This window comes from Nanorana parkeri, unplaced genomic scaffold, assembly GCF_000935625.1.
Source record: "Nanorana parkeri isolate BGI_ZX_2015 unplaced genomic scaffold, ASM93562v1 scaffold71, whole genome shotgun sequence".
Lineage (NCBI taxonomy): Eukaryota > Metazoa > Chordata > Amphibia > Anura > Dicroglossidae > Nanorana > Nanorana parkeri.
The window spans coordinates 2,406,846-2,420,008 of NW_017306339.1; the positions used below are offsets into that span (position 1 = coordinate 2,406,846).

The 13,163-nt window shown below is 37.9% G+C and overlaps 1 protein-coding gene across 2 annotated transcripts in view; it reads left to right on the forward strand.

Moving 5' to 3' along the window:
- PCCA (propionyl-CoA carboxylase alpha subunit) overlaps window positions 1-13,163 on the forward strand; it is a 340,260-nt gene that overhangs the window by 266,762 nt on the left and 60,335 nt on the right. For both annotated transcript variants that reach the window (XM_018576625.1, XM_018576624.1), the window contains exon 21: window positions 4,235-4,288. In XM_018576625.1, the coding sequence (XP_018432127.1) occupies window positions 4,235-4,288 (54 nt within the window). The remainder of the gene's footprint in view (window positions 1-4,234; window positions 4,289-13,163) is intronic.

Consider the following 13,163-nt stretch of genomic DNA (forward strand, 5'->3'; position numbering starts at 1 on the left):
AGGTGAGGTTAAACTGTCAAGAGTGATTTGTTGCTGTGTTTGTGCATAAATATATACTACTCAAGCATTGCTTGTTTATGCTATGAATAAAGAATTTGTCAGAGCTGCGTTAAAATGGGTTGCGCTTGAACTGCTGTTTATTTTCACTTTTTAGACATGTTGCAGTGGTTCCGCAGACAGTTAAAATCTACAATTTAATGACAAAAGTTTTTTTGGTTTTTTTTTTGGATAGCCATGTTTGCTTGTATTGCAGACATGCCTGGTACCCACCTAATTTTGAGATAAACGTATCAGTCAGCCACAGACTGCACAACCCAATGTCTTTGGATACCTTTGTATTACATAAGTCTCTCAATAGGACAATTCATTTTAATATGCTTGTTTCGTTAATTTTGTATTTTTTATCCACCTGGACACAGCTGCTCGTAGTTTGGCCTTGTTCATTATTATCAGCCTATAGAAAAGTCTTCAAATGATCTGTTGCGCTAGTTCATTTCTATCACAATAATGATGTCCCTTCTGTGGTTTTTTTTGCCAGCAAACTCATTTATGTTTGAAGTCTGATGAAGGTAGTCACCCATTTCAGACCTCAGTGCTCAGCAGATCATACTGAGCCCTAGAGCTCATAGTGAATAAGTCATTGATACCCAACTAGGTGGAACTAATTTTCTGTGGCAAGGCAGCTGAGTTACGGGTTACGGGCTCTGAAACCTTTGCATATGTAGGAGAAATTGCAAATTATAATAATTAGCTGAGAACCAGTAAAAGGTTACACTTTGCAGGAGTGGTTAATTTCTATCAGTCTAAACATATACTTGTGCCCCTAAAGTATGTCTGAATAATCACAGTGACATTTTTGAGAAGTCACACAGAAATAAAATAGATTGATTTCAACCTCCTATCTGCTTATAAGGGTTTCATCACTTGGCTTATTCGGCACATGGCATCTATTGGTTTTAGTTAAAGTGCCTCATACATTAGTGAGTATCTTTATTAATCCTACTATATGGATAAACAAACGTACTGACTGTGTACTGCAGGTATTTTGCAGAGTATTGTATTGTGTGTCAGTTGGTTACTTTGATTCTGCAAGACCTAAATGTAATGATAGTTTAGGTGTTAGAAAAAATAATAATCCTTGTCATACTAGTATATTATCTCTTAAATACTTATATGTATGAGGAAATGTAGGCTCAAGGCTTTCACACTATTATTTGTCTAGGCCATTGTTCATTCCAATTCTTTTTCCTTTTTCATTATTTTGTTTTCTGTATTTCTGTTCTGTTACTGTCAGTTTAAGGGTAGCAATGTAGGATTTGTACATCCCTGAATTGGACACACTTGTGGGTTTTTTCACTAGCAGCTGCGCCAAGCCTGCAAGATGTATGTCTAAGCTCTTCTTTAGTGGTAGAGCAGAGATCAGTCCTTTCATATGCAAAGTTTAAAGGTGTTCCAATTATCTAGTCTGTGCAGAGACAGTTAAGACCACCTTGTTTTCTGTAGCTCTTGTTAAGAGGTAGACTTTCTTGTGGCTGAATGAATGCCCTCTATATAGAATAGTCCATTGCCCTCCGCTGCTCTGATTCTCATTTGGCCCACTGTCCTGACTTTGTCAGCTGAAACATACAGGGATAACCTGCCTTATTATCCTTGCTTACTCTTCATGATTAGGTCACACATTCATTGAATTAGTATTTCTGTTTGTCACTGCATAGCTGAAAGAAAAAGGTCCAATGAATGACATCCTCCAGTGACACTAGCCACCTCTCTTACTTTTGGGCAACATGTAACACAATAGTCAAAAGTCCACTAATTAGGGTGGAGTGCTAATAAAATGATAAAAAGGTCTCTTGTTTTCTTTTTCATCTGGACACGTACTGACAGCTTATCATGCACCAAGTCCTTGTTTGTTTTGGCACTCACATTGCTCATTGTCGGCACTTGTAGCTTTGTTCACCTTTGCAGTTTCCAAAAGCAGTTGGCTCTATTTATTATGAGTTGTGGGAAAAGTACAAGCTCCGGCTTCCTTTAATAAAAGTTAATGTTGGGACTTTTTTTACTACCTTTTTCATTTGCAATATTTTCCATCTCATTAATCACCATCACTAAAATATGTCATTTGGCACATGTAAGTCTATATTTTTTATGATATTGGTTTAAATATTTGACTAATAAGAAATTAAATTTGTGTAATGTGATATATAGAATTCTTCGTTTTTTTCTGGGTACATTTATTATTTGTTCATTGAATTTTCTTTACTGTAATTGGTCTAATATTATTTTACAGACCTAATCCTTTGTGCAGCAGATCAATGTAAAAAATGTTTTGGCATCTCATAATTTAAAACATTTTACATTGCACTTAACTTTCTGTGCCATTCTGTAGTTTGTACTTTTTATCATTTTCATGTACATCTAAAAAGTGTGGAAAGGGTGTGGTCATCTAGTAATTTGTGATCAGAACACTGTATTTTACCAAAGGTGACCACAATGGTTTTTAAAATAACGTAATGTGTTATTCAAAGCATATTCTTAACTGCAGAAAGATGCAGCTATCAAAAGATGGCATATCAATAAGTGAAGCATATTTGTCTTAATAAGTCACAGCAGTACCTTGCTAATTTTATTCTTGCTTTAGAGAATTTAGAGGTACATGCAAGTTACAGTGGAAGATAAACCTTCAGCTACAGTTGTGCTCATAAGTTTACATACCCTGGCAGAATTTATGATTTCCTGGCCATTTTTCAGAGAATATGAATGATAATACGAAAACCTGTCACTCATGGGTAGTGTTTGGCTGAAGCCATTTATTATCAATCAACTGTGTTTACTCTTTTCCAATCATAATGACAACAGAAACTACACAAATGACCCTGATCAAAAGTTTACATACCCTGGTGGGTTTGGCCTGTTAACATGCACACATGTTGACACAAAGGGGTGTGAATGGCTATTAAAGGGAACCATCCTCACCTGTGATCTGTTTGCATGTAATCAGTGTGTGTGTATAAAAGGCCAATGAGTTTCTGGCCTCCTGACAGACCCTTGCATCCTTCATCCAGTGCTGCACTGACGTGTCTGGATTCTGAGTCGTGGGGAAAGCAAAAGAAATGTCAAAAGACCTGTGGGAAAAGGTAGTTGAACTGTATAGAACAGGAAAGGGATATAAAATATATCCAAGGAATTGAGAATGCCAATCAGCAGTGTTCAAACTCTAATCAAGAAGTGGAACATGAGGGGTTCTGTTGAAACCAAACCACGATCAGGTAGACCAGCTAAACTGTCAGCCACAACTGCCAGGAAAATTGTTCGGGATGCAAAGAAAAACTTCAGGTGAAATACAGGACACTCTGAAAACATGTGGTGTGGCTGTTGCAAGATGCACAATAAGGAGGCACTTGAAGAAAGATGGGCTGCATGGTCGAGTCGCTAGAAGATGAGAGCATCCCTGTCTGCTGAGTAGTTTATTTGTACTCAGTGCTGAACTGCTTTTGTTCACCCCAATCCCTTTTGTCTGTAATCTGGTGTTCCTGAAACATACCTTAATGGTGATGATAGAATTTCTGCAACATAGGCTTTCTATGGCTACTGGTGGTCACATTAAATCTACTGGGGGTCACATTTAAAAAAAAAAAAAAAGATTATGGCAATTAAAAACTTAACATTATAGTAAAAATTGCAGTTTACCATATTAAATGCTAGAAACAGGGGCCATGAAATATTTCCTGACGAATCTAGTTGCAAAACTATGTAAGAAAATGTAACTTAATAAGTAGAGAACAGATGGGATCTAATTTGTTTTATTTTATCCTTAACCCAATAAGCGCACAGAAAAGAAACAAGAGGCCCATAAAACACCATTTTGACATGCCCTGAAATACACTCCTACCGATTGCTTATAGAAATTTGTTTATAAATATTTGGATTGTTTTTAAGGTATTGCAGTCCCAGCATTTGGCAACCAATTCTGAAGGCAATTACTCCCCTTGTGAAGCTGCACTCTGTTCTGATACTTTTTTGTGAAAGTGGAAACTAATAAAGTTGTCTTCTTGCTTTTAATTTTAATGTATTTTTTCAAAATTATTGGATTCAGCATACTTTGAGATAAGCATAATGCGTTATCTACTGAAGAGTGGAGAAAGTTGCCCCTTCCTGGTATTCTGTGATCATAAATGTGTGACAAATGTTTAGGTTTCACATTTCTTTCTGACTCTCCCTTTTTCTCTTTATTCAGTGCCTTAGCCATGATGCAGCTGGAAATATTAGCATCCAGTTCCTGGGCACGGTGGTGAGTAAATATTTTGCTGGAAATAAACCTGAAACTAAATTGTAATATATTTGAACTTTCCAGTCCTTAAATATGGTGGCTGCATTAGTTGTCTTTTGTTAGGCTTTATTTTCACCTGGTGATCTGGCCAGTAACACAGTTCCTTTCTCAGGTTGGCTTTACTCTTTGGAGGAACATCGGAGCCACCCTTGGACAGCAGCATTGTCAACCTGTGGAAAAGGTGGTGTTAGATGCACTACCATATTTAGATGGGATTGACTAACCAAAAAATCAGTATTCCAGCTAACACTTTACAGCAACAGGTTTTTTTTTCTTCCTTCTGAAATAAAGGTTTTACATAAGTGAATAGAAACTGACAATTGTAAGCATCTCCGTCAGTGTTAAATGTTTTCTTTTCTCCACCCTCTGACACTTTTGCGGGACAGCTTGGTCTGTAAAAGGAAGTTAAAAAATAATAGACTTTCTGGCCAGATCAGTAGGAAAAAGGGCTAAAAAAAAGAAAATAAATGCAACCACCACATCTAAGGGCTGACAAGCGCCAATATATAAAAAAAAATTTCGTTTGGGTTCACCTAGGCTTGAACTTATCTATATCTTGTATATCAGCTGTGCAGCAGTGATTCATCTGGTTTTTAAAACATATATACTTTGCTTGTTTTGCCTTACTTTCAGCAGCTAACCAACTTGAGGTCAAAGAACACAATAGATGTTAAAATTATTTCAAAAAATGTTTTTGCATAGCCATAAATTCACCTTAATCTTCATATTGTTAAATAATACTTGACACTGCCTTTTGAGGACCCTTGGGGTTTGTGTATATAGGTTGTCTAAGAGTCTGCTAGAAATCCAACTGCACAGAAAACGTCAAACTGCTGCTTATTGGAATCATTAGCCAAATATGCGTCAATCTTGCAGTGTGCACAAGCGCCTGGCTCTTTTGAATAGCACAGTGCAAATAAATATCAATTATTATCTTTGCAATCCTTTGCACTGTACTCAACAAACAGTGAGTTCATCCTGATGCAGGGTGGGGTTCAGGTTTCTTCCTTAATGGGTTTCTTCAGAACTTTCCTATGATCCCCTAAACGTACTATAGATATACACGAATGGTCAATTGGAGAGGCAAGCTTTGACTTACCCTTGGCATTTCTCTTGTTTTCCAAGCAAAGCCACCTTTAAAAAACACTGGTAGAGACTGAGAGGAGACATGATATTAATGTACAAATTGTTCAATGGGCATGGGATAATAAGTAATAAACTGTTTACAGTTAATTCACTTCCGAAGACAAGAAGCCACCATCTGAATTTGGAACAAAAAATGTTTAATCGAAAAATTCAGGGGTACCGGTACTCATAGTAACTTATACACACACACATCCACGCACACTCAATCACCTAGGTTGAACTCGATGGACCTGTGTCTTTTTTTCAACTTCAACAACTATGTAACTATGTCAATTCCTTAAGCATACAAAATTAACTGGAGGGGGAAACACATGCACAGTCACATTCAAGTTATCTTGGGGAAAATACACTGGTACAGTCAAGAGAATGAATTCCTCATTGATATACTATGGAAAGCTTGGATTTTCATAACAAGTTCATGTAAATGTACATTAAGTCAGGAGCTTTCTGGAAAGCTTTCTGGATCTGTTTATAATCTATAGGAAATTGAAAGGAGTATATCACTGGGAAAGTAATGGAGCCTAGAACATCATGGAAATAAGTAATCAGTACATAGTGAGCATTTTGGTTCTTGGGTAGTTTGTGGTGTGAACATTTATTTTTTACACTGGAGAGTGGTGGAACTTTCAACTCTTTCTCATGCTAACTCAAATAGTAAGTCAAAACAATATTGATGCTGACTTCCTCCTATTCAGCCCTGTATTCTCTAAATTAGAAATAATAATCTTGCAAGCACACGAAGATCTGCCAGGAAATTGGCCGTATAATGGGCATGTTCTTTTCTCGCAGCCCAGATGTTCTAATACCCTTGTATTTTGTCAGAATGTTGTTTGCTGGGTTCTAAATGAAAAATGTACTGGACAAACTGGACAGCTATTTTGTACACTGAATCAAAATTGGTCAGAATGTTCTTTTTAGACAGTTTTCACTAGAACTAGTATTTCCACTAGTAGGTTTCCACTCTTTCCTGTCTGATGTCAACTCAAAGTTTTGGATTTTCCCTGACTTTCAGTTCCCATGACAGTGGTGATCAGTACAAATATAGAGTAAATTTTCTTAAATGGAGACACTCACAGCGACAATAACCTTACTCTATCCAGCATTAAAAATAGTTTGGGCTTTAAATACACTTTAAGACAGAGGGAACACCGTGTGTGTCCTTTAGTTTTATCTTTAGAGACACTGTTTAATCCAAGCAGTCCTACTTTCAGTCATAACAAATGGCACAAATCACTAATGACCACCAAAATATCAATATTGAGTCTTACTGTAAGATACATGTGTAGAGGTGACGGGTGCCCTTAAAATGTAAATAAAATTAATCTAAATACACAGATAAAGCGCCTATATGAAAGCGGTTTACCTGACCAAAGATTTGTGTTTCTATTCAATCACTCTTAAGATTTACATATCCCTGCCATACAGCACAGCCAAGAGGATACAGAGATGGTTTGCCCAAAGGCAACCTAGGCAGTCTAGGTCCTTTCATTTTTAAAATCTATTTAAATATGCAACGTTCAGTGAAAATAATACATGGTGATCCTTCCACCATGTGTCATGTTTGGACACTTGCTGTTATAGGGTGACAACTATCTCCCCATTTTACTCTCCTGTCACTCCTGTCAATCTCCTTGTCACACAAGCTCCTAATGAAGACAACAAGCAACTGTGTGCACTGTTGACATTATCAGAAGGCCAGTTCAGAGCAATAATGTGCAGCTAGTGCTCATTTATAAAGACATTCAGCTGAAAGGGACCAGCAGTTCTGAGATACATAAAAGGATTTTAAAAAAATATGAAAATAGTATTTTATTTTAAAAATGCATGGCAATTGTTTGATGCTCAGTACTAGGGATGTCCCGATACCACTTTTTCAAGACCAAGTACTGTCCCTCATGTACTTGCCGATACCAATTACCGATACTTTTCCCTTAACGGGACATGTGAATTTTTTTCTAAAACAATACAGTCTAATAATTTTAGGGCAGTTTCTCACCAGGGCTGCTTGCATTGGAGGTGACAGGGTCTCTTTAAGGTGACATTAGGGGTCTTTTAGACCTCTGGTGTCACCTTTCCACTTCACTGGATTCAGCTGCTGAGGCAGCTGAATGTAAATACAGCAGGTAGTGGCTGGGAGCAATAGCCAGCCTGCTATTGGATAATTTAAATTGCAATACCCAATAGCAGGCTGGCATTTGCACCCGCCCTCTGCCTGCTGTCAATCGGCAAAGGAGGGAACTGATGACAAAGTTCTCCATCAGGTCCTCTCTGCTGATTGACAGCAGGCAATGGGCGGGTACAATAGCCAGCCTGCTATTGCAATTTAAAATATCCAATAGCAGGCTGGTTATTGTTACAAGCGTCCATTCCTTTTCCACTTGATGAAACCGTTTCCTTTTGGTGATATATCTTAAAGTGTCAGCTGTCCGTGCTCCTTATGTGTTTAATAATGCATTCACCCGACATACACAGAAGTTTTCACTCTCAATGAAAGAAGACAAGGTCCGTTCTGTGTATAGGCAAGATTTACAGCTTCTCTCCTCACCTCCCCTGTGAACACACAGAACGGACCTTGTCTTCTTTCATTGAGAGTGAAAACTTCTGTGTACGTCTGGTGATGAATGCATTATTAAAACAAATAAGGAGTACGGACTAGGGATGTCCCGATGCCACTTTTTCAGGCCCAAGTACAAGTACTTCCCCCTCATGTACTTGCCGATACCAATTAACGGACCGAGGAGCATCAGAAGCAGCTAAGGTACAAGGGAGGGGGGGCAGCGGGGGATTTCAGAGTCACAGCCGTAGTCTCTTCTCCCATCTCGTGCCTCAGAGTGGAGAGGGAGGCTGCATTTGGTATTCCGGGGGAGGGGCTATGCAAGTCAATTGCCGAAGCTATTTGAAAAAAATCGGGACATCCCTACTCAGTACATTACCAAACTATATATCATCCAGATACGGTTTAGATACACTTTACTATCATGACAGATTGCTGGCACTAATGCTACTTTTTATAATGTAAACTGCAACAGTACTTGCATTAGAGGTTGAAAATGAATTCCAGCAGCTAAGAGTAATTAATGCAGAACTGAAGGTATCCAGGGTTTTTGCCATAATCTGCACTATTATTGTAGATAATTGAGATCTGTGTAAATGCTTTTCATAAGATTATCTGAATGTAAAGTGCTGCGTAAATTGTCGGCACTATAGAAATACCAATTTAAAATAAGATCCTACTCAAAATTCGAACATTGCATTCCACATGTGTATGAATGCTTATGGTTTTGATTTTAAAAGCAATACACAAACACCTGTGTTCATTACTCTTTTAGGAATTTTTCTCTAGGTTTGACTGTCGATCTTCATTTTTCATTGTCTAATTGTAATCAGTTATCAGTAGTGTTTCTGTGTAAGAAGACTCAGATAATGAGTGTTATATTGCAAACCATTAAACTGTCCAAGCTAGACTTTTTTTTTTTTTAACCCTTACCGGTTTAGTTTTTTCCCCTGTGGAGTAACTGCGTCTAAAACAGACACGGTTGTCCTATTTCATGTTTTGTTTCTAGCTACTTAGTGTGACTAATATTAGCATGTTTGACATAAATATAATTCTAGGGCTTTCTTTAATTTGACCCCTCTGCGTCTGCTCAATTAAATGTCAATGTAGGCATTTAAGAATTAACAGAAATTAATGATAACCATCCAAAACTATTTTAAACACAATCAGTTTAACAAGGGAGGATACATTTAATATGATAATTTAGCTGACTGAATTGTATCAGCTTAGCGGGGATGTATGCAAATACATGACCCTTACTTCGTTTTTTAATGGAAGCTGTGCTGATGCATTTATCAGTTCTATTAAGGAACTTTGGGGAACTTTGGTATGTCTGCAATTGTTCCCTTGGAGGCTGAAAAACAAACCTGATCTCATACTGGGACCATTCTGGTCTGAATATTTCCATAATTTGCCTTTGCTACGAATATGACAGCAAGAGGCAAATAACAGTTTCTAATAATATCAGATGGAGTTGAAGAGGACAGCATTTTAATGTAGTAAAAAGACCTCCCTGTGGGGTTGTTATTGCTAATATTGAACAGCAGTTACACAGTTGCAACAGTAGCTTCATAATTGATTTGTTTAATTAGCAAGAGATGGAGCTAGTGTGGAGTCTTGTTGTCTTCTATCAGTGGTCTGCTGCTTAGCAGTGAATATTTTTGTCTGTTTTACTCTTCATTAGCAACTGGAATGTTTCTTTGTGCTAAACTATCTTTTCAGTGGTGATAGAGTAACTGTCAATTTGAAGGCTGGCAGTCAAATCTAGTCAAGTGCTTCAGTTTTACTGCTTATTTCTAAGACTCACTAAACAAAGGTCATTTTTGTGGCTTGTTGAACAATTTAAGTACAGCTTAAAACTGCTTAAACCAGGATTATCTTTGATGCTTTAGAAAAATAATTTCCAATAAAAAGCCAACTTGTGTTAAAGTAGTATCACAGGTCCTGCATCAAGGCAACAAACACTCAGCACTTTTGGAACCCCCGTGCACCCACCCATACTTACCTGCAGCCACTCGTCTCCACCGCTGCGACCAGAAAGATGCATGGGTTTTTTCCTGGTTGCGTGGAGAGTACTGAGGGCAGAGGAGCCATAGGCTCCTTTTGACGTCAGTCAAGCTGTGACTGCAGAGTGGGGGCGTGGCCGGCTGCACTCTGTGTGTGTTTCTATGTGCGGGCACAGGCGTGACCGTGCAAGTACGGGTGCCTTCACAACAGTCGGCTAGCTGATGGAGACACCCGTACAGGGAGGGGGCGTGCTTGCGGTGGGTAAACTAAAAAAATAAAAGTTAAAATATAACGTTTTTTGTCAGCAACCATAAAAAAGATTTTTTTTTAAAGGATGGTTTAATGTCGCTTTAAGGTTACAGGTATTGCAATGTTATCGTCAATGTAAATTTAGTTGTTAAGTTGAGGGTTGTTTAGAGGTTAGGTTAAGGACTCAAAAAAAGTACTACTGTTCATATTTTGCCCACATATCTAAACACTATTTGATATCTTTAAACAGTTTAATGACTAGAGATATGTTTTATTGTAGGTAGGGTATGGCCAATTCTGCAAAGACCCTGTAAACGTACATAGCTGTCAAGCTTCCTTTTACTTTAAGAATAATATGCTATTGAAAGTGCTTTGTTGGGTTTGTTCTGTAAGTTTAAAAAAATACCTGCATATTCTAGAGATCTTGCAAGGTCCTATACACTGTTTGCAGTCTGCAGTGCTATCTCAAGAAGTGTGAGCTCTGTAAACTACAGAACACCCTTCTATGTTTTTGAGATGAGTATGGGCGGATGTATTCTCTAGTTCTAATGATGAGCTGCAATATATACATTTTTGGTATTGGGTTTAGATATACTTTAACTAATGTCACATATAGTATGTTCTGCTTATAGTCCTATACTTTTGTATACCTAATGCAGACCACATGAACACAATGATCTATACTTCACCAAAATGCTATAGATGGTGAAAACTGGAAAATGCCATCATACTTGGCTATTGTAATAGATTCATATTTCAGTTTGTGATTATATATTTCTTTGAATGTGTCTGTAACTGCCTACTTCTTTTTGAATGTATTTTTAAAAATATCATTAAGTTACCTTGTAATACATAGACCCAGCAAAGCAAGAAAAACTTGGTGAGTGTTAAGGGGGGGGGGGGTGGGTGGGTTTGAAGGGGCATTGAAGCTGAATTCTTGAACATTTCTTTGTTTGGTTTGGCAGTGTACTCTTCCTTAGATAAAACATTTAAATGCTAAGCAGTTCCTTTAGTTTTACTGGGCTTGGTTACTTTTTATGGTAACACACACTGGGCAGGAAGGTCATTGTAATGAAGCAAAAAAAAAAATCTTAAAGCATGAAAGAGAAAGTTAGAATTGAACATGCCTATGTTTTCTTTTATGAGATCTCTGGAGCTCATTAATATTCTGGCAAATCTGTTACTTCGAGGTTCAGCAGTGCTTCATAAAGAAGAAGAATGATTTTGAGATTTTCCTACTCTCCTACTTTACAATTAACTATTGTTTTCTCCTAAACCTACAAAACACCCACATTTTCAACATGAAATATTTCTTTTCAGTTTCCCAACTGCAATTTTCTCCTCATTTGCCGAAGGGGATCTTAATTTCAAATGTTTGTGGCTACTGTGTATGTGTCTTTTGACCTGTTGAGTCATTAAATATTGATCTCTCTCTCTCTCTCTCTCTCTCTCTCTCTCTCTCTCTCTCTCTCTCTCTACTCTCTCTCTCTCTCTCTCTCTCTCTCTCTGAGCTGCTACTATTGTTTTGTACCCTAAGGCATTGCTGAAGCATGCCGAGTAACCCCCTAAGAATTGTGTACTGTTTCATAGTAATTGCTTCAACTTTAAAACACATTGAGAAGGGTTTTTCTATTATTAAAATGAACAAATACTTATCAAAACTGTTTTCTTACAACTGATTACTAGTTACATTTATGTTTTATTATATGTTTTGATACTGCAACAGACATTTGTACCAAACTGTGTGTGGGAGCCTGCTATACGTATATTTATAATTATAGTATATTTCATTGCTTTTGTCATGGTCAACACATTGTTTGAATGCTATGTAGGTGGCCTGGGCATAATGAATATCAAATTCACCTAAAAGCATGTTAAGAAGTTCCATTATGTGTAGCAGACTAAGGGGCATTGTAATAATGTATCAGAAATTGCATTTGCCAAAATACATTTAAAAATAAATTTTACAATGTAACTGAATTAAACCACAGAACAAAGAAAAATTGTAGAAAAATATTAAAACATGGAATTGTTTTGTTTAACAAACAAATGCTGAGATTTTGAGTTCTCAAAGTAGTCACCTTTGCAGATGTAAAAGGTGAACACACTTCTGGAATACTTTTTACAATGGAAGTAAAATTTTGTTCTGAAAGCTCTTCCTGACACTGTTGCAGAAAATCCCAGAAATGTATAGGTTTATTTTTTCACCCTTCTCTTCAGTTTACCCCAAATCAGCTTAAAGGAGAACTATGAGGTGAGTGAAAATCACTCATCCTCGTAGTTTGAGCCAACGTGTGACAATGAAACTGTCACACGTTGGCTCAGTAGATCGGGAAGTGATCGAACACATACTGTCGCTCGCTCACTTCTCGATCATTTCCCTGCAGAGAGCCCTGACTGTCGGGGCTTGTACAACTGGCACTGCCTCTAGATAGGCAGAGCCAGCTGTCATTCACGCAGCTGGGTGGATCTCGACAGTAATGTCGGGATCCATCCCGGCTGCGGCGTCTCAGTATACCGCAATATACTGAGCTTTGGGTCACAGAAGGACGCTAGTATATGTCCTCCCGTGACCCTTAAGAGAACTATGGGGAAAAACACTTACCCCATAGTTCTCTTTTAATGTTGTTTAGGTCCAGAGACTGTGCTAACCTTTGTAGCCTACCATCTTGTTTTATTCGTCTAAGGTAGCTCATTATCTTGGAGGTATCTTTTGGGTCATTTTCTTGGACTCCTGACCAACTAGGCATAGACTAGGAGGTATTGCATGGCACTGCAAAATGCTATGGCATGGTGTTTTGGTTTAGGGTGCCAGGCACTGCGCAACTTGCCAACCCATAATTTAGTAAAAGAGCCCCAGGCCATCACGCTTCCTCATCC